Below are 24,637 nucleotides of genomic sequence, written 5' to 3'. Positions count from 1 at the left end.
GTTCTGAATTAATTCCATTGGAGTACTGATGTCCCTTCCTCACTGGCTTTCCAGCTCCTTCCTCAGTGTATCCAACAGGACTAAGGAACCTTATGTTATGATAGTTTGGGGCTTAGGGCTGCCATTTCTTCTTGTGGTCACCTCAACTAATCTAATTGATGCTTATTAGCTTTTCTGCAATTATCTTGAAGAAAAATCTATAGCCCACTTGAAAACTGCAGCAGTCTCTCTTGAGACTTGATAATTACGTATCAGACCTGAAATTGCCACCTATTATATATCCTGCAGTCTTTCCCAGCATGTGATTCTGCTGCAACACCTCTGGGAACACATCCTTACTGAGTAACAGGTGGGGTACTTGCTAACAGAGTGGTGAATAATGGCGCTGACATTACTAATAGTCTTCCTTAATCTCCCCCTTAAATCTCCCTCCCTTTTAAATGCTTAAAATGCTGGCATCCCTGGAGGGGTGCTATGGCTCAACACCCAACACCAACACCACTCAAGCCAAATTGACATCACATGTACCCTCCCCTCTCCCCCTCAGGACAACCAAACCAACTGGACTGGATTCCAAACTGGAAACACCAGCTCAGGTATTTCTCAAAGGAAAACTGTTGTCCTTAAAGTCTTACTGAAACTTCAGCAACTTGTTTGCACACACAGGTGCAAAAATGAAGTAAGATCTTTAAACTGAATTATAATATTTTTCAGGAAGAACTTTTTATTATACTAATAAAAATTATCATTCGCTCTTTAAAGAATAACTGGGTTATTGAAGTCCTTCTATTACCGTAATAAGGCAAAAGGCTGAAACTTGTAAAAGCAAAGAGACTCATCAGTTTAAGTAGATGTATTCTTGGTCATTATTTCCCATTTAATATATAAACCAATTTTTTTCTATCAAATAGCTCAAAAATTTATATAAGGCAAGCATTATGTCATTGATTTATCTCAATTCTGTATTATAAGTCTTTGGGAGAGTGTGGTTTTGCATTTGCACTAGTGATTAATATTTTCATGCCTGCCCAGGTTAGCATTAGTAGGGTTAGCCTTTCTAGATGGCAGAGCAGGAGAACAGTTTTTCATGCACAGTACAGTTCCAAACAAGCATGGAACCAGTAGTCCCCTACCAGGTAATCTGCCATGAGGATGTAAATATACGATATCTCTAAAAAGAAAAAGTGAAGATTTTTATTCACCTCTATTTATCTTATGTACCTTAAATAAAATTGCTCATGTAATACAAATGCCTGGTATCTTTCATTAGGAGAGCTCAAACTCTCCTCTTTGACTAAAGAGAAACAGAAGGAGTTTAGCTTCCCAATTGGGACATCTTTCAGTGATGATAAAAAAAAAAAAAAGCCAACCACTCTTACTCACTCCTTCCTGACACTAAATAAAATTTCTGCCTTAGTGCAATTATGAGCCTTATGCCTTTTATTTCATAAGTTTCCTCCATATATCTTGTGCCTTAGCTGATGCCTTTCACTATCCTTCCTTTTTAGATAAGCCTTGCTGCCCATTGCCTCAATTAGGGACTAATATATATATATATACATATATATATATATAAAAATTCAGCACAGTTTTTGGCATTCATCCTCAGGATTATTCAATAGAATGCCTTATTTTAAGGAAAAAAAAAAGTACCTTTCAAAACATTTCCTAAATAATTTTTTCAGAGTATAGATCAGAAATTACTTCAGAAAAGTAGTTAAAAGAATATTGATTTTATTGAGTCTAAAAATATGTTTTCTATGTCTAAAAGTAAACTTGTAATTTCTACTCCCTCTGCAGTCAGTCAGGAGCAATACATCTCTCAGTGGTGTGCTTTAATGAGTTACATTCTGGGTATACCTGATTCTCTGATTTGTTATCAAGGGAATCTACATATGTAGGTTAAAATGCCCACATTTGGATTAGATAAATGCCATCCATAGAAGTTAATGAAACAACAACTTGATTTTTCAAAACTTCTTCAAGGCAGCACGATCAGATCTGTGCTGATCTCTGTTAAACACTGTATTTCAAAATCACTTGGGTTTCTCTCTCAGTCACCCAAGGACAAGCAGACAAAAAATTATAAGTGATCATTGAAAAATTCTGCTATTTACTAGAAAGTCTCCTTAATAAATAGAGTAAATGGAAAAATTCTGAGTTGAAGAGATACATTTATTTTGAATTTACTATCAGAAGTTTGCAGCCAGTTTTGACTTGCTCCCACTTGAAGGTTCTTTCAGCACACAAAGCCCAACCGAAACTCACAGAATAACTTCAAAGAAAAGCAGCATTTGCAATTTTTCTCATGCGATGAAAGACTACAGAGATAACAAACCACGTGTCTGTTTGCTGACTGTTCTTTTGCAACCATGGCTTATCTAAGAAAAAGCAGCTGAGGATGATAAAGTCCTAGAATTCCTGACAGTAGGTGAGATCAAGGCAGCTGGATGTTTTCACTTTTGTTGGAGTATAATTTAAACACCAATTTTATCACTGGAGGCATGGCCTTTGTCTTCCCTTTGGAGTCTACAGGATCATGGAGGTTTAATAGGAGACCTTAGAACTTTATATAAAGATGACCATTTCTACACAAGACAAACCAGTACTTAAAGTACAGCTCTCCAGGTGCTACATGGCCTGAAGACAGGCTGATCTGGCTACTTTCAACACTCATGACCTGAAGGCTGCAGGCAGCTGTCCCAAGGCCTAAAGACAAAGCTGACAATGGCAGCACCAGCAGCATGTCACTGCTGCTCTTTTGTCAGTGCCTGGAGTCTTCCTCAGAATACTTCACCCATAGCCTGTGCATGTGTTGAGGTGAGATCTCTGCCACTTCTGTCCCTTCTTTACCCAAAGGAATTGGATATGGAAAGGGAAGCTGACATCTAGTAAGAAACACGGACACAGAAAGTTTTATAGCGCAACTGTGCAATCAGTATTGTATCACCTCACCCATTTGGAAGCATGTACATATTTCATGGACAGCATAGATTTGGACATTTTCTGATTAGATTGGTTCCTCTTAAACATCTGGTAGTGCTCCCTGTATCCCACAGAGAGGACAGAGCACTGCTCACAGCTGCTAGTCTGGCAACTCCACATCAGGGTCATGGCTGGGAAAGGGAAGGGAGACAAAGGCTTGTGTGTCTGAGTCAGCCTTTTTGTCCAGCCCTCAGCTTTGCCAATAAAAGCCCTGCAGCTACAGTCACCTGAGTCACAAGCCTTCACAATGTGGCCCCACTTTGGCATACATGCTCTCCTTGTAGTGATTGTCACCTTCAGTCCTGTGCCTGCTGCAACGCAGAGCGAAAACGATGTCACTGGAGAAGACCTCTATCCCCCTCTGTGGGACCTGGCCCCTGGAAATCTGCTGGATTTCCCAGTAAAGGACAACAAAATTGTCATCAATGCTTGGAACTATCAAGATCGACTAGGAGTGTATAAGAGCTTGCTAAGTGCTTCAGCCAAATATTTTGATGCCTTTGGACCCCAAAACAGTGGCAATATTCTCTGGGGATTACCATTGCAGCATGGCTGGCAATTTCGTACAGGTATGAATTATTTCCTTAAGATGCTGGCTTAGCAAGGTGTTTACCAGACCTGCTTAAAGGCTTCCTTTCCAAAGTTTCTTCCTCACAAGCACAGTATGGCCTCAGACAGTGTAAACTTTGACAGAGCTGCCAATTTGAAAAAGAAATGCTGAGTGAACACCCTTACCTTGCTGAGAAATAGCTATTAAAATTCCTTATAGGAAGAGGTCAGAATCCAGATTTGTGGTATAGATGGGCAATATTTCAGCTAAGTAAAAATCTTTGGAAAGGCATTCCCAGTTGCTTCAATTTATGTAGACAGATATCAGGGCACGCATTCTATAATGATGTTCTTAAATTTTTAACTAATAGGCTTTTATTTTTGTTAATGTTACAAGCTTCTAGAGGTGGTTTGATTTTTAGGTCTAAGACACATTTGAAAGTCCACATCTCCCTCTGAGAGCTTATTTCCATTTATTCTTCATGATCAGTTTAGAAGTAGCCTCCTTATTTTCTAAATATGTTTTTTACCAAAATGGAAGTTTTTGTTTGTTGGGGTTTTTTGTTTGCTTGTTTGTGGGGTTTTTTTTTATTATTTTGTTTTGTTTTGTTTTAAATTATGTCCAGATTCTAAGGGTTTATCCCCTAAAAGCTGGTTGTTGTCTAGGGCAGTCATTCTGGTTTGCTTGTTGTCCCTGCCAGGGGAGAAGTCACAGAAACACATGTGAAAGGTTCCTTAAGGCAAAGGCTGCAATATCTTATCAGGGGTAAACAAATGCATCTGATTGCCTGTTGTTTTCTTTATTGGGTGTAACCTGTGGTTACATGTGGTGGTGATTTGGGTGCCACTGTATATTTGAGAGAAGACAGAGGTCCTGCACCTGGTGGTGAAAGAAGGCTGTCAGCATTTTGTCACATCTAATGGAAAATGTACTCCTAAGTCAAAATGAAGAAGAAAAGATAGTAAGCAAAATACAAGCAGGAAACTAGACGGCAAACAGATAGCAACAAAAAGAGTTTGGTTGGGGTTTAGGCAAGCTTTTTCCTCTTTTCCTTCCTTATGTGTACAAAAAGAGGAGCAGATGAAAGGGATGGCTGGTACAGCAGGAGAATTGACCCAATGTGTGGCAGAGGCAAAGATGACTGGATATAGCAGCTACAGCTGAGTGGTGACCTGCTGGAAAGGAGGGGTTGTGGAGTATGGCCTCATCCACAAAGTGAGGATGTGCCTTGTTGTAGTGATAACTTCCCAGTGGTAACTTGGAAGTTGTCACTACAACAAGGGACATAGTTTGTGAGGGGAACATTTGCCCCTGGTTGCACAGACAGGTAATGTCCTGTCACCTGCTAAAAGAGTCATAGGACTGACATTCAGACAAATTTTTTAATTTACATGACCAGAAGGTTTAAAAAATACTAAAAGGAGAAATATCACATAGTTGGAAGTAGTTTTACAGTAAAAAAAATGTGAGCATTTGAAGGAAAAATGGAATGGACAAAGAATAACATAATTCTGGTGCATACAGTGGTGAGGTTAACAAGGGCTAAACCTAATCCAGATAGGCGTTGTGATAGATTAGTGATGAATGACTGAAGCATTTGTATATCAACATAATAAGCTTGGGCAAACAAAAGCAGGATTTGAGTTCATGGTGCAAGACAATAGAACTTTGAAAATATTACAAAATTTGTTGAATTAACAGTTCTATCTTGTCCTGAAAGCTATGTTACTGAGAGAATATTTTTATGGATACAGTTCTGTATAAACCATGAAGAACAAGTGAAGTTGTTACTTAATAAGAGTAGCATGAAGATTTGTGATAATCCACTCAGGGACATAAAATGAAATCAGTATTCTGCCTAAATTTACAGCAGAGACAAGGATCATGAGACAGCATGGCTATTAGGAATGAGATTGTGGAAGCAGAAATTGTCACTTGAGAGGTAAAGCTAAACTGAGGGTCCTACCCAGAGAAACTGAGGAAACAGGATAGACTCTATCCTCACTTCACATACAGAAGTACAAATCCAGGATCAAGAACTTTAAGAAATATTCACATGGTATTGTATGTCTGAAGAGCAGGAAAGATTGTGGCTGTACTTAAAAAAAAAAAAAAAAGGAGATAAGAACACGTATTTGTTTGCCTTACATCAGCAGTAAACAAGTCATTAGAATAAGTATAGAGGAAAGAATATTTAATGACATGGAACCAGATAGAAAAAGGGATAAAGCACAGGTTATGTGAATCAAAGGTAAATTGTTTCAGGCTAATTTGATATCTTCTTTTGGGGTTTTTTTCAAAAAGAGATGCAGAAATGCATTTACGCCCTTTTACAGAACAAGGGAACAGCAAATCTGGTAAAGGAACACCTGAGGGAGAATTTAGTGATAACTGCAGCTAAAAGAAGTCTATGGCTAAGTGGAGGATGTGCTAGGAGTTCTTCATCAGCAAGATAAGAATAACTACATTTAGCACTTTCAGTAACAACATTTCCACAAAAAAAAAAAAAAAAAAAAAAAAAGTGGAGAAAACTTGCTGACAAGGTTTCACATAGTTATCAATAACACAGCTGGGAGGTACTGTCAATACAGATTAGTTTGGGTAGACCTGAAGACTGAAATAACAATTGTGTTAAGTACAGGGAATAGGAGGAAGCAGAGACAACAAAAATGGTGTGGACACCTGTAAGTGCAGTTAATGCTTCCAGTTCCAATTTCTATCTTAAGATTATCACTGATACTGCCAGGGAAATCTTCATTTTCCTGAAACACCAAGGCTAACAATATTTGGTAAACCTCATGTACAATTCTTTTGCAACATTTTGTCTTTTTCTTCTTAGGCTTTATCCTTCCCATTCATCCTCTTTGCACACTAGTAATCTATTGCTGCCTGTTTTTTGACAGTCTGTTGAAGTAAAAGTTTGAAAAATTGAATCTTTCTGTAAATATTAAAAAATATAATCTTCATTTTAAAAAGTGGGTTGAACTGCAACCCTCATTATTGCAAGTTCATGTTCTCAGTGCTTGGCTACTGAAAGATACAGGTTTGAGTAACTAACATGCCCCAAAGCACAAGCTCTGCCCAGTCAGCTAGGGAGAATAATTAAAATAATTTGTATGCACATTGTTCATGATCATTTCTTCTTCTTGAGTGTAAGTATCAGAAGATTTGGTTTGGTAATGAGATTTAGTTCTAATCTGGCAGAAATGACACTGCCATTATTCAGCTGACTCATTATTCAGAGAGCAAGTGCTCTGCAGGGCAGTTTGGGAGCTTCTGGAATAGCTCAAGACGTTGCACAAGGCCATGGTAATTGCATGCCATGCACTTAAAGCAGGCTTCCTGACACTCTGCCTGACAACACTTAATGTACGTGTATGGTATTCTTTTAGGACTTAGGCTGTTTCTTCATGCCATGTGCTCAAAGTAAAATATTCTCTCATGAATAATTACGAAATGTCTTGCATGTTTTCTACAGCACAGATGCTTGCAAACTTTGCTAATTAGTTACAGCAATGTTTGCATGCTTAGCTTCACAGTAAGGCTACGTTTGTCTGCATGATTAAGCTGGAAGTGATTCTGTATCACACAACCCAATTAGGTGAGGCAATTACTGGTACATTTAGTTTGTGCTCTTTTGCTTGTTGAGCAGCTCTCCTGAACTAGCTGCCCTACATCTATTAGAAATGATGCTTCAGCTATGCATGTGCTCATGTCTGCATGTGAATGCATATTTAAATCTCACTAAAAATACTGTGATGTCCTGATTTCAAACAGTTCAATACGTTCACAGAATACATTTAAAGTGAGGGATAGCTCAAAATGTAAAACACAATCAAATTACTATGCAATGAGAAACTCAACTACTCTAGGACATTAGTTTATGAAGCAAAGCAACAGTGATTGTTTTGCTTCTCTAACCAAAAATCTGCATGCTTTATTCCTTAATCTTTTTTTTTATCTCAGTGGGATTTCTTGTGTGAAAAGTTTGAGAAGTATTTGTTGTATTATTTCATTTGATTCGTTCAGGTAGATTAGCAGATCATTCTGGTGTGACTTCCTGTGGCTATGAAAATGGAGAGCCCCTGTGCCAATCTGTAAGAAGCTGGTGGTCCTGTAAGTATATGCTGTCACACTTTTCTTTTCCAAAATAAATTAATGTCCTTGAAGGACATCTGAAAATATTTCTTCCCCTTAGACTTCTCTATTACATTATAATTTCAGTGCTGTGCAATTCTCCATCACAAACTTGCAGCAAGACATCTAAGTGTGAGTGTGTAAATGAAAGTTAATTGATTTTGAATACTTACTTGAGCAAGGAGAAAAAAAACTCAACAAGTTTGCAGCCTTAAAAATATTTATACTGCAAATATTCATGTGAAAATATGTGGGAAACACAATGACAAGTATATATATTTGTAGATATTTGTAGATATTTGCAGTTTACAATTAGTCCAGAGCAGATTTCTTCAGTTTAGATGCTTGCACTTCGAACTAAAACTTTGTGAGAAAATGTCAAGCAGGCAACTTTGTGGTTCTTACACCATCCTTGCTTCTTTTCCCCTTAGCATATTTTCCCTCTATCACTTCTGTCCCTTGCTCCCTCAGCTTCCTTGATGCCCTGTTGTAAGTTCCTCTTTTACCCAGACCTGTTGGTAGGTTTGAGCAATCAGATCTCTCCCGTCCCTGGCACAGGAATGTTTTTCCTTCAGTGGACATTTGGATTAAGCTTCTGGCTGTGAATCAGCAGCTAAATGTATATATCTTCAAGTGAACAAAGACATAAGCATAGATAAAACTTAAAATGTAAATCTAGGGTAAAACTGACTGTGGTACTCACTTCAGTTTTCGTTTTCCCTCTCTGTGTTTGGATAGCACTAGTGCTCTGTGGGATGGTGTCCCACACAGTGTCAAGTAAAAAGAGTTGCTGCATAGCCCTTTGTAAGCAGGGGACCTTCCTGGAATAGAATCTACCACTTTTACTTTCTCAGTGTTTGAATTCCTGCTCTTCATTTACTTCTAAATATTGCATGTTTGCTTGATATCCATTTTGTTGCCTCCAGAAAATGTATAAACTCAGCTTTTTACCCTATTGATTTACCCTATTGAAGCAAGAGCATGCAAAGAGTCTTTGAGACTGCATGGAAACCTCTCTCAGTGTTCTGAGGATATGAAAGCTTTCAGCTGACCTTCAGAGCAGCCCTCTCTGGCACAAGTAGTCACATGAAACCAGGAATGAGCTTAAAACAGAAACTCACATAGAGTATACCTCGGGTGTATGCAAAACTACCTGCTTAAGAACATCAGTCTCTTTGCCTAGAATAATATTCAGTGTAGTCCTGTCCTGCACTGTTTTATGCCCTCTAAGTCACCCAACCTGGTGCAAATACGTAATATAGGTGAGAACATTGAAAAGAATATAAGCACTTTGTGATGTGAGATCAAGGTTTCAGTACTCCTCAGGAAAACAGTGAATAAGAAGCAAGAGCCACTCCAGCAATGAGTCTCAGTGAAACACTGTCTTCTCAACACTAGAGAGTTTTCCTTTGCTCTTCTGACTGGCCAGACATTTCTTCCTGAATTCCCAAGCAGGTCCACATTTAGGAGCTGTGTCACATGAGTTTCTCTTTATATATAACACTTTATATTTGTTCCATCAGCACCCCCAGAGAAGTTGAAACCCTTGTGCCTGACCAGCCTGTCAGTGCCCCATTATGGGGACCCCACCAAACAATCCACTCAGAGCATGGTTTGACCCACCTGCATAGGGTCACCAACCAACAATGTTCCCACTTGGAGTTGGTAGATATTTCCAGGTTTGTCAAGTATGTTATCTGCTTCTGGCCACTCCTCCCTTAGTGCCCTTGAATGACTCACGCTAAACAGTGTACTGAATAACACACTTTATTAACAAACACACTGATAATCGAACATTGTGACAGGTTAAGGTTCAGAGATTGCTGTTGACAGTGACTGATTGCAAAAATGAATTTGAAGCAATATATTGACCAATTATAATCAGCAATTAAAGCTAGCTAGAGATAATAATTTAGCTTGCATGGAATGAGGTTCTTACCCAATAGGCATCCCTTTGGGGGAAGAAGACAAGTTCAGCTTGTTGACTGATCCCAGGAGTTATGATGGAGTCTTCTCTGGCCTCCCTCCCCACTTTAGCTAGATTTATATTGCTTCCTTTGAGGGAAGAGAAAAGGTTAAGTTACAGTTGGTGACATTTCATGTTGATGTGGTACTTGAGTCATTAGTATGTGTACAGAAAAGCAAAACATGTTTTTGAGCTAATGAAGCAAAGGCCAACTTCTGGTTACTGTCTGGTTCATTCCTTGGGCCTAGTTCCTGCTAGCTGCATGTTTTCAGTGGAGCATAACCACAACACCACTCTGTTGCTCCATCCTTTGTTTCATACCTGCATTGATTTCAACAGACCATGACCACAGCACCTCCATGCTGCTCCGTCCTTTTTTATCATCTCATGCTTAGAGCAATACACAGAGCTCCCTCAGTATCCCTGCTCCTAAGGTGTGCAGACCCAGTCCCTGCTGAACTGCAGCCAACATACATACTCCTTCATGAACACTGCTTTGTGATCTTCTCCCATAAGGTGGAGCAATGGCTTCCCATTAGGAGGATATGGATACATGGTAGGTGTTCAGGTTTTGATGATCTTGGTCCTCACTGCTGGGATTTTGTGCAAAACATCAGTGCAGTCCATGTCCCTGAGACCATGCGTGGGCAAATGACTTCTCAGCACAACAGCTCAGAGGCGCCCACCCAAGAGGGAGAACAGCAGATCCCCAGGGTTTTCTTCACTCAAAACTATTGAAATTCATTTCTACAAAGGGGACACAATTAAGAGGAGAACTTCAGATTCTCCTCTCAAGAGAGGAATATCAAATAGCCCTGTGGGCACTCTGACAGGTCAAGATTTGGCACCAGTGAGAACTGAGCCTGAGTTTCCTACATTCTGTGTCTGACTGCTCCAACTTATGGAGCAGACCAAAGAAAGCCATCATCATAAAATGAATCTAAACAGATAAACTGAGGTAATATCAAGCAATTTTCAGTGAGTGAAATATTTTTTAGAAGCAAAATTATTATTTTCCAGTAAAATATCACATTTCCCTTGCTCATAGGTCTAGGGTACGTAGAAGAGGATTTTTTAATAGAAACCACACTTGTGGAATACCCCTTAGTCTTTCTATACTTAGTTTGCAATTAGTATTTGAGAGACTTTTCTTATCCTGTCCATGACAGCCTACAAGGTCTAACTTTTTTCCATTAGCTTTTTTCCTTTCCTGTAAAGTAAAACACAGTGGAAGCTCATAAAAGGCTCTTAAAGGACAATGCATAAATGAACACTACAAATCATATCTAAATCAATACAAGGGTCTTCTTTATTACATTTCAGTACATATATTCCACTGCTGAACACTGTTGTATTCATAGCAATTTTAAACAGTTGCATTTGGTGTGGGAGAAAGTTCATTTTCTTATGTGGGAATTTTTCATTTGCTTGTGATTAACACCTGCTGCCTTTTAATTGTTGTTACAGGTATGAATTACTATCTGTCTATTATACCCTTTCTGGGGGCAGTGGAGGCTGGCCTCTTTGGGCAGCTGCCATATGAGATAGAAATATTGCCACCAGAGGAGCAAAAAGATGATTTCTGTTACAGCGTTAAAGACTGCTGGTCTCGCATGCCCAAGCTCATGGATGACTGGAAGGCCTTTTTTGAAGTAAATAATTTTTTAAAAATATTTTTAGACATTATACCAAAATATTAGCTTTAAAAACTATTATTACTGTCATTTTTTAAGATTCAGAGAGCTTAGTTTGTTTTCAATAGCAGCTTCATGTAAAAATAAGCAGGAAAAATGGAAAGCATAACATACAGGGAGTCAGAAATACGTAGGACAGGATTTTAAAAAGTTATTCTTCTTTTGAGACAGTTCTGCATTTTGGCCTCTGTTCCAAGACACTGTTTTGTATTCAATTATATTTGTATTCTTCCAATCTGCTTATGTTAGCAATGCAAATAAGCCTGTGAAATGTAACACTGGCTTTAAAAAGTACCCTTTGGTTGGTTCCATAAGGTTTATTTCTTTAAGCATCTAAAACTTAAAAATGCTGAAATATCATTCAGAAGTACACCTATTTATGAAAGGAGATATTCTCTTTCCTCCTCACTCTGCTGTTGTCTAATCCCAAAAATAACAGTATTTCTTACTTCATAGATTTAATAGCTAATTTTTATAGCTAGACTACTGCAGTCAATTTTTTTTATTGGTAGTCAACTGATAATGAGCAGGAATGTTAAACTGTAAGTACCCCTTGTGAGTAAAAGAAGTTGTTTAAGAGTAAGACTGGATCTGTCTTCATAAGATTATTTTTTCCATACATCATGTTTCCGAAGTTATTGTAAAATATCTCATATAACTATAATGATAACCAGGATAATTTTCTTTTTTTTTCTGAAAATCTTCAGAAAGCTGTGGTTAAAAGAATATAGGTAAGTTTTTAAAGATAATAAGAAGTCCCCTATTTTAGCACTGAATATTCCATGGCACTCAGATACAAAACTCCACTGCATTTTTGTAACCAAATACCGAAATTATGTGAATAAAAGAATAAAACCCTTGCAATGTTGAAATGGAAAAATAGCAGCTATCACTAACTATTCAAATGCAATTTCCTTTAGCTTATTATTTTGTGAGGTATGTGCTCATATAAAAAAAAATTTGGCTTAAACCTCCTCTCTCATTTTCTGCCCCTTTTGCTCCCTGTTGCTGCAGTATCTGTTATCTACAGAACACAAAGCTGTGAGCTCTGCCAGCCTCTCCTCCTTCAAACTGGACGATGCCCTTGGCCTCATGTGGAAGGCACACACCTCCTCCATTGCTTACGCACTCCCCATGTTCCATGACAGGTAAGGGGAATAGAGCAGTGTCCATGGAGCATCTTCCCACCTCCAGGCCTCTTTGGAAGGATGGTATCCTAACAAAGTCTGCATGAGCCTTCGTACTGTCACTGTCATATTTTCTGAAAAATCCCTTTGCCAGGATTTCTTCTCCTGGGAAGCTGAGAAGCCTCAGAGAAAAATGAGAACGAAAATTATCTGATTGGCTTCTCCTGTGTTTTGCTGCTTTGGAATGTGTTTTGAGATTGTTTACCAACTGGTCATTTTTTGATTCGTTTCATGTGAATTGTTTTGACTTAATTACCGATAGTGGTCCAGCTGTGTCAGGACTCTGGAAGGGTCAGGAGTTTTTCATTATTATCTTTTAGCCTTCTGTCTGTATCTTTGCTCAATTCTTTAGTATAGTTTAGTACAGCATTCTTTAATATCATATCATATCATATCATATCATATCATATCATATCATATCATATCATATCATATCATATCATATCATACCATACCATACCATACCATACCATACCATACCATACCATACCATACCATAAAATAATAAATTAGCCTTCTAAGAACGTGGAGTCAGATTCATCTTTTCTCCCCACAACAAGAGACCATGGAAATGCCGCACTCATACCTTAGGCATCTACTCTATAGGCTCTGCTCTTCCTTCCCCTCTCTCAGAGTGTGGGACGACCAGTGGGAGATGGCTGCCCAAACTGTGATGACCAGTCAGGCTCTGGGCTTAAAATGAGATGCTGGTTCCCCTCTGGGAGCCAGGGTCTGATTTAGGAGCTGTGTTTAATTTGGGAAGAGGCAGAATTGCCAGGAGAAATTGGGTATAAAGTACTTAAGGAGGCTTCAAGTCACAGTGGCACTGAGGCCACTCAGGATTTTATACTGAACAAAAACCTTTGGGATAAATGATCAACTAGTGTGTTCTACAGGAGAGTTCAGTTATCTGCTGCATTTTTTATTTTCTTCTCTTTCAGCTTAAAATATCTCTCTGATCCAGAAGCAAATTTTGGAGAAGACTGGGCTGATGCTGTAGATTTCATTGCCGCCACACACTTCAAAACAGACTTGCTGACCACAAACAACTTCCAGGCTTTCCTGCCCCAGAGGATGCTTGTTGAAGGGGATGTTCTCCCATCCATTAGTGATTTCAGTCCAGAGCAAAATAAGGTTCTGGTGTCACTGAGAGTTCTTCACAAAGTAAATAAAATAACAGGTATGAGCGTGACCTACAGATATCTGTTGTCCATAGATATTAATATCTTGTTCTCTCTACATACCTTTCTCCATATAAGGGAATTCACAATACAGTGAATGTTTGATATAAAGTAGTATAAACACATCTTAGAGACTAACAGTAAAACAATTAAAATACAACCATAAGCAAACAACACACCAGACAGCAAATGCTGGTGGGATAACACTGACAGTATGAGGGATTTCAGTGAGAAAAAAGCCCAGATGATCTTACTCTTTCTTTTCCCAGTTTTCACAGGAATTTTAAAAACAGAGACTTTTTTTTCTGTTTCATCAGTTGAATCTGAAACCATTATAACTGTAAATGAAATTATTATACCAGTTGAACAAGAACAAGCAAACAAAAAGTAAATTATCATAAGCAACAGTTTTTGTGTCCACAAGTGTTCTGGTTTCAGTTTTTGGTTCTCTCTTGGTCTTTGATTTAACAGAGATCTGTCCCAGCAAATCTATCCTTAGTCAATGCTGACTTTATCGTATTCACCATAACAAGTCGTACATCACCATCCAGTGGTGCAACACAGAATTACACTCTCTTGAGGATTCAGTTCTTTCAAAGATACTTCTAGGCTGGCTATTTTTGTTTGACCTTTATGAAGCAAAGTTATTTTGAATCTTTAAATTAAAATAGAATGTAAAAATATGCTGAAAAATTGGCATGCCTAGCTATGGCACTTGTGATCCTCTTCTATCTGTAAATTTCACTGAAAATTCTCTCACCAGTCGGATTTAAAGCTGAGAAAGATGTGAAATAAAGCTATTCAGTGCTACAAAAGAGCATCTTCCCATCACAGAGTGCTTCCCTCACATTTTTCACATGGCATTATTTTAGGAATCTGAATAAGGGTCCGAACAGATCTATTGCTTTCTTGGCAGCCTATGACACAGTTCAGGGTTTCTTGACATACCTCCAGGAAAGGAGAGGAGCACAGCAAGGAAAAGCATGACCAGAAGGACAGGAAGGAGGGATGAGAGCACCAGGGTAGCACATCAGGTGAGGAAAGCCCTGCAGGGAGAGAGGGAACAATGTATGGATGCTGAACATTGTAAGTGGAAGGAGAGAGAGAGATAAGCTTCGTGCAGGTGCAGCCATAATGAATCCCATAGCTGAAATCCCTTGCTTTTCAGGGCAGAGATTTCCCTGACTTTGCTCTAAGGGATGAGCTTTGAATTCAGCTGAGAATTAAATGCCACCTAATTCAGCCTGGTAACTGATTTGCAGATCAGAAAAAGGAGCTTTAAAATAAATTTGACTGCATCTAAATCCACAGCTTCAGCAGAGACCTGAAAGACCCTACCTTAGTGCTACAAAGCACAGGTGACAAAACAGGCTGTTTTTGTAGATGCTTTTAAATACATCCTGTGAGAGACAGGGCTCTCTACTGGTACTGCAAACCTCAACAGCAGATAGAGGGTCTTACTATCTCCTAGGACGGGACCCTGTCCAACCCAGAGTGAGATTGATTTCTTGATTCAGAGTTTGATTACTCCTAATTTTTGTTCAGTTGCCCCTGCTAGTCCAGCAGGAACTGTAATGAGACTTGTGCTGCATCTAAAGCTTTTCTGTTCATGGACTGTCAGATCAACTTTTTACCCAAAGGCAGAACAGGAGCAGAATAAATTCTTCTTACACTAGACATTTTTACCCTCAGATTTCCCCTCTATCCACTCCAGTGCTCCAGATGAGCACTGACTGGGGTGAGGAGTAGGCAGTGACTATCCTGCAAACTGGGGCTGATGTTGGGCTGGGTTGGCCGAGCCACACGTCCTAGAGAGCCACTGTTTATCACCTGGACTTAAGTATTAGGATCATTCGCTTCTTTAGCTCTAGGTCTTAGCTAGCAGAAAGTGAACACTCTTTGTTTTAGAGTGGAAACGAAGACAGGCCTGACTATAACTCCCAGGCTACTGCTCCCTAAACCACGGACCTACCTGCCACAGACCTTCCCATAAGTCTTCAATCATTTCGACCTGCAGCACTGGTGACAGGGGAGTGAGCCCCATTGTCTGTCAATACAAAGGATCCTGAGCTGAATGAATGCTCTGCGTCTCCCTGCACATTTGTAGGCAATTATCATCCCCTCAGCAAGCTCCAGCTTTGTCTGCAATTCTCTGTCCCGGGGAGAGTGTGGAGTGCTTGTTGCCAGGAGCGCACTTGGTCCCTGGTACGCTGCGAGCTGCATGCGCTCCATGCTAATTTGCCAATGTCATGTTGTGTTTCTTTCCAAGGAGGATTGCTGCTGAAGGTCTGGCAGAAGGCTATGTCCACCGAAGCAGGAAGAAGAATAGGCCGAGAACTGATTGAAGGCTTGCCTTCGAGCCCGAAGCTTGAACTACTTGACCTAATAGAAATTTAGAATTATTGGGAAGGTGATGACTTGAAAATTCCCTGTTCCTCAAGAAAGAGCAGTTCCAAGGTGGATTGATTTAATCTTTTAGAGGACATCTGCTAGTCTGGCCTTGGTAATTTCTTACAGCAGGATTTCCTGAGTAGCCATGCATGTCTCTCTCTCATATAGAATCAATGTTTTTAACCTTATTTTTCCTAATTATCTCATTTGTTTAACTCAATTCCTTATAAATAAAAAAAAAAAAACTCACAGAAAAATCTTACTTTACTACTTTTTGTGGCTTTATGAATAATGTATCATACTTGGAGACAAAATTAAAAGCAGGCAAAATATATTTGGTTTCAGACTGGTTTCTTTTTCCCCTGTAGGCCGGGATTCCACTAGATATGTAATTACTTGATGGTCTAACAGATGATCAGGAGAAGCTTTTTTTTTGAAGTTCTGATCCAAAAGCCTAGACTGTCAAATCTCAAGGCTGACAAGTCAAATGCCTTGACTGTTTCCTACCAAAGCTGTTATTTCGCAGAGCAGCTCCAATCAAACTGGAAGCTTTCAGGCTTTTCAGATTAGATACTTGAGTACAGATAGATTCCGTTGCTGTGCTGTTTTGCAGCAAGTACATGCCTCACGTGGTAGAGCAGAGCCAGACCAAAGCAGTCCTGAAGCAAATTAATTTATTCCTACCAGCTTTTACATGACAACAGAGATTTCTTGTTCTTGGTTCATTTCACTTTCTTCAAGAAAACTTTGATCTATATATGAATTTATGTGATTGTGTGCCCTGTACAACCACAGGTTGCTTTTCGTTTCCCCCATGTCTAATCCACTTGTTGCAGTGTGTCATATGTTGGATTTGGTTACTGAGGAAGAGCTGTATTTGCAATGTTTGCACTCCCAGTGCCTGGAACACTCAGACCCAAGGGTTGATCCCAGTCTTTGGGGTGATAACACACATTTGGAATCGGTTATAACTTGAAAACAGAGGTTATGGGGAGGTGAGTCAGGGATCCTGCATGCAGACAGGGCTTGAAGTTTCTTGGGAAATGAATGAAAGTTGTCTTTGCCCACAGCAGTTGGCTTGGAACTAGATGACCTTTCAGGTCCCTTCCAATCCAAATCCTTCTGCAATTCTATGAAAAGAAGTGATTTCTTTCCATTCCATTTTCCTGGTTTGATTTGTCCTTTCTCCCCAAACTTGCATGATATTTGCACTGTAAATTAAGAAATAATTATCGTCACATTGAGCAGTTAAACACCATTCTGTCCTTCAATGTCCCAGGACAAAGGTGTTAATTATTCATTGTCATGTAATGGATAAACTCTTAATGTACCATCATTAGCTAACAATTTTCAAAGGAAATACATTAATGAGGTATAAGAAAATGTGGGAGTTTTTACCTTAATTACCTGGTTCATAGATCACAGTAATTAGATTCCAGCAGACTTTTGATATAATCCAAAAGTAATCACCACAACTGCCAGCTGCTAAATATTGTTAGTTGTGCTCCAAAAAAGTTAGAAAAATTTTTTTGACCTTTTCTGTAGTTAACTTAGATTGAACTTAAAGTACGCTTTGAGAAAAAAAAAACAGCCATTAATACAAACTTTTAAACTGCACACTGCTGCACTTGAGGGAGTATTTATAAAACATATTTTTAAAAAGCAATTTACTCCTTACCTGAATTTATGAAACATTGGGAAATAGTTCTGAATTTTGAAAAAGAGTCTTCTTTCTTAATACAGCACCAAGCATTTCTGTATTTCATCCACTTTGTCCTAGTCCAACAAGACAACCAGTCAGGTAAGGACTTTAAAAATTGGCCAGTGATTGCTCTATGGAAGCTGAGGAATGTATAAAAGTTTAGACAAAATATGAGATGGGGGTTTCTTTCAAGTAGAGTAGAGCCGGTTATATTGAAATATAATAGCTGCATACTTGCAGGAAAACTTCTGAGTATGAGAAACTAAACAGAGAGAAAAGCACCAAGAGAAAGTTGTAGAGGTGTAGGATGGCTTTGGAGAGGAATGGGAGAGCAGTGAAGGAGGCTACTTGCTAATAAGAGCCAGCAAAAGCTGACGACTCCCTAAGCAGGAGATTGGCCAGTGAGAAGGGCTCGCAAAGCATAAAGGTTTTTCCTGCTCAGCATTAGTCTGGTGTTTGCTGCTCTCTTCTCATGCCTTTTGCATGTGTGGTCTCTCAAATGAGGAGAGCCTGGTGTTGAGTAGGGTTGCTTCCTATTTGACAGAGGTGGTGTTGAAAATAAGCAAAGCCACAGCTGGCTTTGGAAAGACAAGGGGTTAAAATTCTGTACACACTTGCAAATAGCAAGCCTAAGGGGATTGGAACAAACAACGTTTGGGTGTGAAGAAGAGAAATTTAGAAATGAAATGTGGTACATGATAAAGGAGGGACTTGGGAAAACATTAACATACCAGAAAAGAGTCTGTCCATCCTCAAAACTTGGGCAATAGTGCTGAATACTGTGCAGTCCCCTCTCCACAGCTCATATTAGCCGGGTCAGCTCCTTATTTCTGAGTGCCATGGAGTTTTCTGTGCCTTTGCTACAGGAGTGATCAGTTTCTGAGGAATGGTCAGAAGTGAGATTCTTATCCTTGTCCGTATATTTGCAACTGGGCATACAGCTGCTGTGCCCTACCAAATACTGTCCTAAACTTACATCACAGAAATACCTAAGGGCTGACCTCTCCACCTGTTCTTCTATAAGAGCAATGGCAACCTTGTCCTTCTCTAGGAAGGGCACCCTTACATTTGCAGAACGGCAGACAGGTGTCAGCAGGCATTTCTTTAGCTTTCTTAGGCATCAAGACATGGAGCTTACAGGGCAAACACCCAAATCAGTCATTTGGAAAGATGCCAAAAAACTCTTTGTTCTTTCAAGTAGGAATTGGATTTCTAGGTTTTCCCTTCCCTATGATCCTAATCTGTGGGGAATTGGGTGTTCCTTTCCAGCCTACTCTCTCTAATGAATAATAAAGTGCTTTTTTTTTCTGGTGGGAAAAATCATACCTGGCAAGTGTGGAGGGAAGGGCATTCTTGCCCAAGGCAGCCTCTAATGTGGCAGATAGGAGGTTTTGCAGGGAAGCAGAAGATGTAGATTTAGATTCTGACAGATAGAAACAAAACTAACCAATGTATTCCAACTGCTGTGCACAGCATTAAAAACCCTCTGCATTTCTTAAACCCAAATTGTTCATTACTTTCTCTGACCAAGGCATTTTATCTGCCTCTCTCAGCAGGGTGTTGGCGGCTGTGGACCTCCAGTTCCTGCCACTAAAGGCAGTGAGATTCAAGATGATGGAGACCTATTATAACATTTCCATCACCTTAACCTCTGTGACCTCAAGAGGAGCATGTTTCCTCTCTGGTTTTGATATAACTTAAAAATATGAATATCCTCGTAGATCCGAGTCTAAGCTTATTATGGATTTAATTCTCTTTCTTACAATGACACACATGGGACCATGAGGTGTTTTGAGAACAATGTTCATGGCACAAGCTGCTGCAGGCAGGGGCTGTCAAGGATCCCTAGGAGGGTGTTGGGGAGCTGAGTCTGCAGACCTGCCTAACTGCACCAGCTGGAAAGGGCTGCTTGGTTGGGAAGCATTGGCAGTGGCTCAAAACAGGGTTCAGAGGATAAGGAATGGAGGCAGAATAATGTAAGCATTTGTTAGAAGACATTTATACCTACTTAAAACATGGATAGAAAAAACCTGATAATGTAAAAATGTTTTTTAACTGATTAATGCCTAATCAAACTCTCCAGGACAGAAAGAGCAATAAAATAAAATCCTTAATGTCTCTCACTTCCTTCTGCAAACTGTTAGTAGCTGTGGAAAAATTTGCATGAACTGTTTGTGTGTGTGTTTGCAGGAAAGGCTGCAGCAGGTATGGTGAACAGATAGTGGCAGTATAAACCAGGCTTCTGGACTAGTAAAGTCATTTCAGAATGAAATGCTCTTTCTACCTCTCCTTTTGTGTGTCATTAGGTCCCAAAATACTAACAGATGTGATCACTGAACCTAAGAGAGCAGGCAGCTGAAATAAGAGGAAAAAAGGAAAAGAGTCTTTTTGCTTACAAAGTAGCTGCAGTGCCCCATGTGGGGCAATCCTGAGCCCCACTCAAACCCTTCCTCTGCACCATGAGAACCAGAGGAATTTCAGAAGGGTGATGTACTTGCAATAAAGGAAGATCATAACATCTGAGGCTGCCCTGGGAAGAGGTACTGCTTTCTGAGGCTGGCCTGAGCCTCTGGCTGCCAGCACTGCTGCATCTAGAGCCTCAGGGATAATGTCACAGAGACATGGGGATAAGGAACATGGATGTACTGGCATTTCTTAGATCCTGGTGGAATCAGCCCCTTGACACACCATGCAAATGTTCCCCCACACACCAAAATGTTAACAAATAGGAGGGATTTAAAGTTATGTGAGAAAATTAAAAGGGTCAGACTGAGCTATCCATTGTGGTACCCCCACTCTGGACAGAGCTGGCAGCAGTGGACTGGGGCAGGAGCAGCAAAGGCAGGGCAAAGGCAGGGTAATCTCTCCTTCTACTCAGCCTGCCAGCAGCTGGCAGTCTGCACTTACATCAGGCCCACATGGCTGATCAGTTCCAGAGAAAAATAGTTGTGAAAGGTTATCTTCTAAGATACAAATACCCAAGAAAAGATACAGAGTAAGTTTATCAAAGAGATTTATTATTGCAAAGCACAAGAACACTCCCAGCACACAGATACATTAAGAAAACAAAGGAGGAAAACAAAAAACCCCCAAACAAACAGCAAAACTTGTCACTAATACATAAAGTAGAAGCAAGAGAACACTCTCTTCAGAGACTATCAGTTTTAACATGATGTCAGGAAGTTGAAAATTTACATGGTAAAGGTGCATCGAAGTCTAAAAATGTAAGGAAAACACCTGGACAGTCTTAGAAGGGGGAGGAAACATATCATATATGTTAAGTGAATAAACAGTGGCTTCTTATTGGGAGCATTGTGGCAGATAAGTGTTCCTGTGACGTACGTCATTTAAACAAAAGTGTTTCGGAGTTTAAAGAAGAATGGAGGGAGAAGATTCTTCTTATCTTCCCAGGCACAAAGGCTGGATATATAAAAAAATGTGCATGTTGATCATCCAAACAGAAAATTCTGTCTCACTAAGGGCTTATGCACACATGGAGTGCTGTGGAAACAGCTGCTTCTGATCAGGTCCTCAGTGAGAACTCACTGGAAATACTTCTTAGCATTAAAAGAGATAAGCCTTTAAGCTAACAAGTCTGTGCAAAAGCTTATGCCAATCTTTTGCAAAGCAAATATCTTATTATTTCAATACACTTGTATTCTCTTCAGGCATTGCAATTGTGGTCTGTGTTCAGCTAAAAAAGACTTTCCCCTCCTGAATGCAGTCTTCTTGAGCATTAATGTCTGGGAGCGATAACCATGTCCCTCAAGGATTGCCATGACATTATAGCTTTGTCAAACATGTATTAGCAAACAGTATGAAATCACTTGGTCATCTGTATGCCATAAGGGAACCACAATACTTATTAAGTCTTTAATATTGAACACAAACCTTTTATTAGGATCTTTCTCCACATGTCCTTCCTCCTCTCTGCTTTCCCCAGCAAGATTGGATGCCCCTTCTTCACAGCACAAGAGAGCACCATGTTCTCCCTTTCATCCAGAATGCAAATGGCATTGTCCTGCTGTGTCATGTAAACGGAGCAGCCAGGATAGCTCCCATTTCTGTCACAGGACATGGTGTTGGCTCCTATGCCTGAGGAAAAGATGTAGCAGGCACCTCTGCTACTTATATATTTACAGAGTTCTTTAAACTGCCACCTTTGCTCAGAAGAATGAAACTCATTCAACTCAGCGAGGCTGAATATACAAGACAGAACAGTATGACATGACAAGGGTGACAGAACCAGGCTCCTTACATGAGAGGATCTATGCAAAGAAGAGAAATTGCTTCTTCGGAAACATTTCGAAGGGGAGAATTTCCAGAAAGGGCTGATAAGACTTTGGCTTTTTCACTGGATTCCAAAGGCCAATGTAGGATATCTGAAAGAATCTTAGGTTTGTTGGGAAAGTTACTGCCATCTCACTTTGTTCACATCCATCCTAACACTTATAGCAACTAGAGGACAGCTTGTTTTTTCTAGGCTATCTCAGCCTCTCCTTGTATGTCAGACTCTCCATGTGCTCAACCATCCTCATGGGCTTTTGTAGGGCTCACTGCAGTATGTCTGCCTCTTTCTTGCACCAGGCAGCCCAGAACTGACACAGTAATCCAGGTGTGGCCTCAGCAGTGCTGAGCAGAGAGAAGAGTTGCAAGTCCTTCTACCTGCTGGCACATTCTGCCATGATGGCCCAGAAGGCTGTTGGCTTTCTTCTCCTCCTTTCCTCTATTGAAACCTGGCACTTTACTGAAGGAAATCATGGTAGTAACATATCATACTTTTCTGAAATCCAGCAGATGATAACATCACATTCAGTAGTAAAGTAAAAAAAACCACAAAAAATCAATAGAATACAAAAAATATTTTATTCAAATACCAGGCTGCCTAAACAAATGGGAGGGTTTTGAGCTGCCAAAAGAGACATACAGATTTTTTAAAAAATGCTTAATATGTAGTTAAAATACCTACAAGTGATGTGACAGCCACTTTTGTACACACCTGCAAGCCTTATTAGCCAGTGATATGCAAAACATTGTATGCTACATATGCATGGAATTCAAAGTACTCTAAGTGGTATTCTTAATACTTAAATTGTAACTGATTTGAACAAGGATGAACATTTATATTGAATAAATTAATATGAGACAATATTAAGAAATCCTAAATTAATTTGCATTAATGAAAATGAACCATTCAGTAGAATTTTAATAGACAAGTCTGAAGACACTTTACTGTCTGCTTGAAAAGACTTTGGCTTTAAAGAACACTAAGGCATTTTTGAAGTTTTTGCTTTTTAACTCCTCAGCAGAACTAGAAATAGGGTACGTCCAGGCTTTCTAAACATATTCCCTTTCTCCACCATGCTGATTTCTGGATATGCCACTCTGATCAAGCTGCTGTTGGCTCTGGAAACTGCTGGCACATCAACAGTGTATTTACACACCAGTTCTTGATAGTTTTCCCTGGAAGTCAAATCACTGCCAGAGGGTTATGGGCCTATCCTAGGTGGATAGGGATGGCTTACTGATTCTTCAGATCCAGCTTCTGTCCACCATTCATGGCTGCATTTTCAGCAAATTGCTGAATATAATGCCTTTAGTGTGATTGTGGATATTGGCAGTACAAGGGCTTATGGAGATGGCAATGCTACATAATTTAGGCACTCCCAGGCCTTGTGAGAGGAGTGGCTTTGCTTTCCAGGGCAGATTACATATTGTGCAATGGTACTAACTGTGCTTTGTTCATTGTGTGAAAAAGTGGCAAAATCTGGTCATTTCCAGTTTTGAGCCTTAACCTGAAGCACGTAAGACTGGCTAAAGAAATGGATGTCCACCTTAGACAATTCTTTATTACCCTTTCCTTCTCAAAAAAAAAAAAAAAAACAACCAAAAAAAAACCAAAACCCAAAGGAAATATCCATGCAGCTGTTTCAGTAAGGGATTTTCCTTCTGCATATGCCCTACAGAGGTTCAGGAAATAACCGGAATTTCAGGCGCAATAAGAATGAAGGATTGGACTTGGCATTGTTCTCTAAATTCACTAATAAATATGTACAGAAGAGCTTTGTCCCTTCAAAGGGTCATGAGACATTAGCTGGTTTGACTTCTTATTTAGGACAAGTAAGCAGTTTCATTTTGCAGGGGATTATTATAGCTAAATTACAGCCTTGTATGCTCTCCATGAGTCAAGAAGGACACTTTCATGAGCAGCTTTTTCTTACAGTTGTGGTCAATCTTGATGTGCCAAGGACACAGCTTCCTACTTGTTTCCAGTTAATTTCAGAATTATTTTCCTTCAGATGTCTCTGAAAACAAACAAAACTTAATGACAGGGTGAAACAGGAAATTTTATATTTGGATTTAAAAATTGCTCAGGGAGTACAGGTGAATGAGCTCTTGAGATGAATTAATGGCTGCGAGTTAGGGCTTGTCTGTACCATGAAATGGTTTGTCAGTACAATTACACAGCAATCCAAAGACTACAACAAAAATAAAGCTAATATATGACTCCAACACAGCAATGCCAGCAACTTTGCTTAAGTATGTGAAATTCTTACCAGTAAATTTTTCTTTTACTGGTATAGTTGTTGCAGTTTGGAGAAATATTTAACCTCCACCGGGCAAAGAGCTCATTTAGTCACTATAAACTGTGACTCCATCAAAAATTTTCCTAGTGTATCATCTCCAGTCTGATTACTACCATGGTGTCCCCCGTGTCATATTCTGGTCTGGCAGACATAGTAGAAGAGATACCTTACCTCTTGGGGAGAGGCTTTCCAAAGGATGTGCCCTGTGACTGATGCAACAGAGCTGCAGGCCTGGAGGGAAGTTAGTTAATAATTTA

General features: G+C 39.6%; 2 protein-coding genes and 1 long non-coding RNA gene across 3 annotated transcripts in view; 1 reads left to right on the top strand and 2 right to left on the bottom strand.

Annotated features, from left to right (window-relative positions):
* The first annotated feature begins 3,232 nt into the window (after nt 1–3,232).
* On the top strand, nt 3,233–16,394 carry C3H6orf58 (chromosome 3 C6orf58 homolog). The gene is made up of 6 exons (XM_005487731.3): nt 3,233–3,554; nt 7,565–7,651; nt 11,106–11,290; nt 12,347–12,480; nt 13,461–13,699; nt 15,970–16,394. Exons 1-6 carry the CDS (start codon nt 3,233–3,235, stop codon nt 16,095–16,097), a joined length of 1,095 nt encoding a protein of 364 aa, XP_005487788.1. The 3' UTR covers nt 16,098–16,394.
* Nucleotides 12,353–15,985, bottom strand: LOC141728565 (uncharacterized). Its single transcript, XR_012579635.1, has 2 exons — nt 15,673–15,985; nt 12,353–14,746 (listed from the first exon to the last, which is right to left on the bottom strand). It is a non-coding gene; the product is annotated as an uncharacterized LOC141728565 (long non-coding RNA).
* A 6,248-nt stretch (nt 16,395–22,642) lies between the features above and the next one.
* THEMIS (thymocyte selection associated) overlaps nt 22,643–24,637 on the bottom strand; it is a 76,451-nt gene continuing 74,456 nt past the window's right edge. The window contains exon 7 of the mRNA XM_074537842.1: nt 22,643–24,098. Coding sequence (XP_074393943.1) covers nt 24,089–24,098 — 10 coding nt within the window. The 3' untranslated portion in view covers nt 22,643–24,088. The remainder of the gene's footprint in view (nt 24,099–24,637) is intronic.

The sequence above is a fragment of the Zonotrichia albicollis genome, chromosome 3 (genome assembly GCF_047830755.1).
Source record: "Zonotrichia albicollis isolate bZonAlb1 chromosome 3, bZonAlb1.hap1, whole genome shotgun sequence".
Classification (NCBI taxonomy): Eukaryota; Metazoa; Chordata; class Aves; order Passeriformes; family Passerellidae; genus Zonotrichia; species Zonotrichia albicollis.
The sequence above is the reverse complement of the archived record's forward strand: the minus strand, read 5'-3'. Positions and strand labels throughout refer to the sequence as shown.

Bases quoted from the DNA above. Each gene is read 5' to 3' on its own strand.
- C3H6orf58 (XM_005487731.3), top strand. From the start codon at position 3,233: ATGTGGCCCCACTTTGGCATACATGCTCTCCTTGTAGTGATTGTCACC. The intron at 3,555-7,564 runs GTATGAATTATT...TGATTCGTTCAG, and splicing joins TGGCTGGCAATTTCGTACAG to GTAGATTAGCAGATCATTCT. The intron at 7,652-11,105 runs GTAAGTATATGC...TTGTTGTTACAG, and splicing joins TGTAAGAAGCTGGTGGTCCT to GTATGAATTACTATCTGTCT.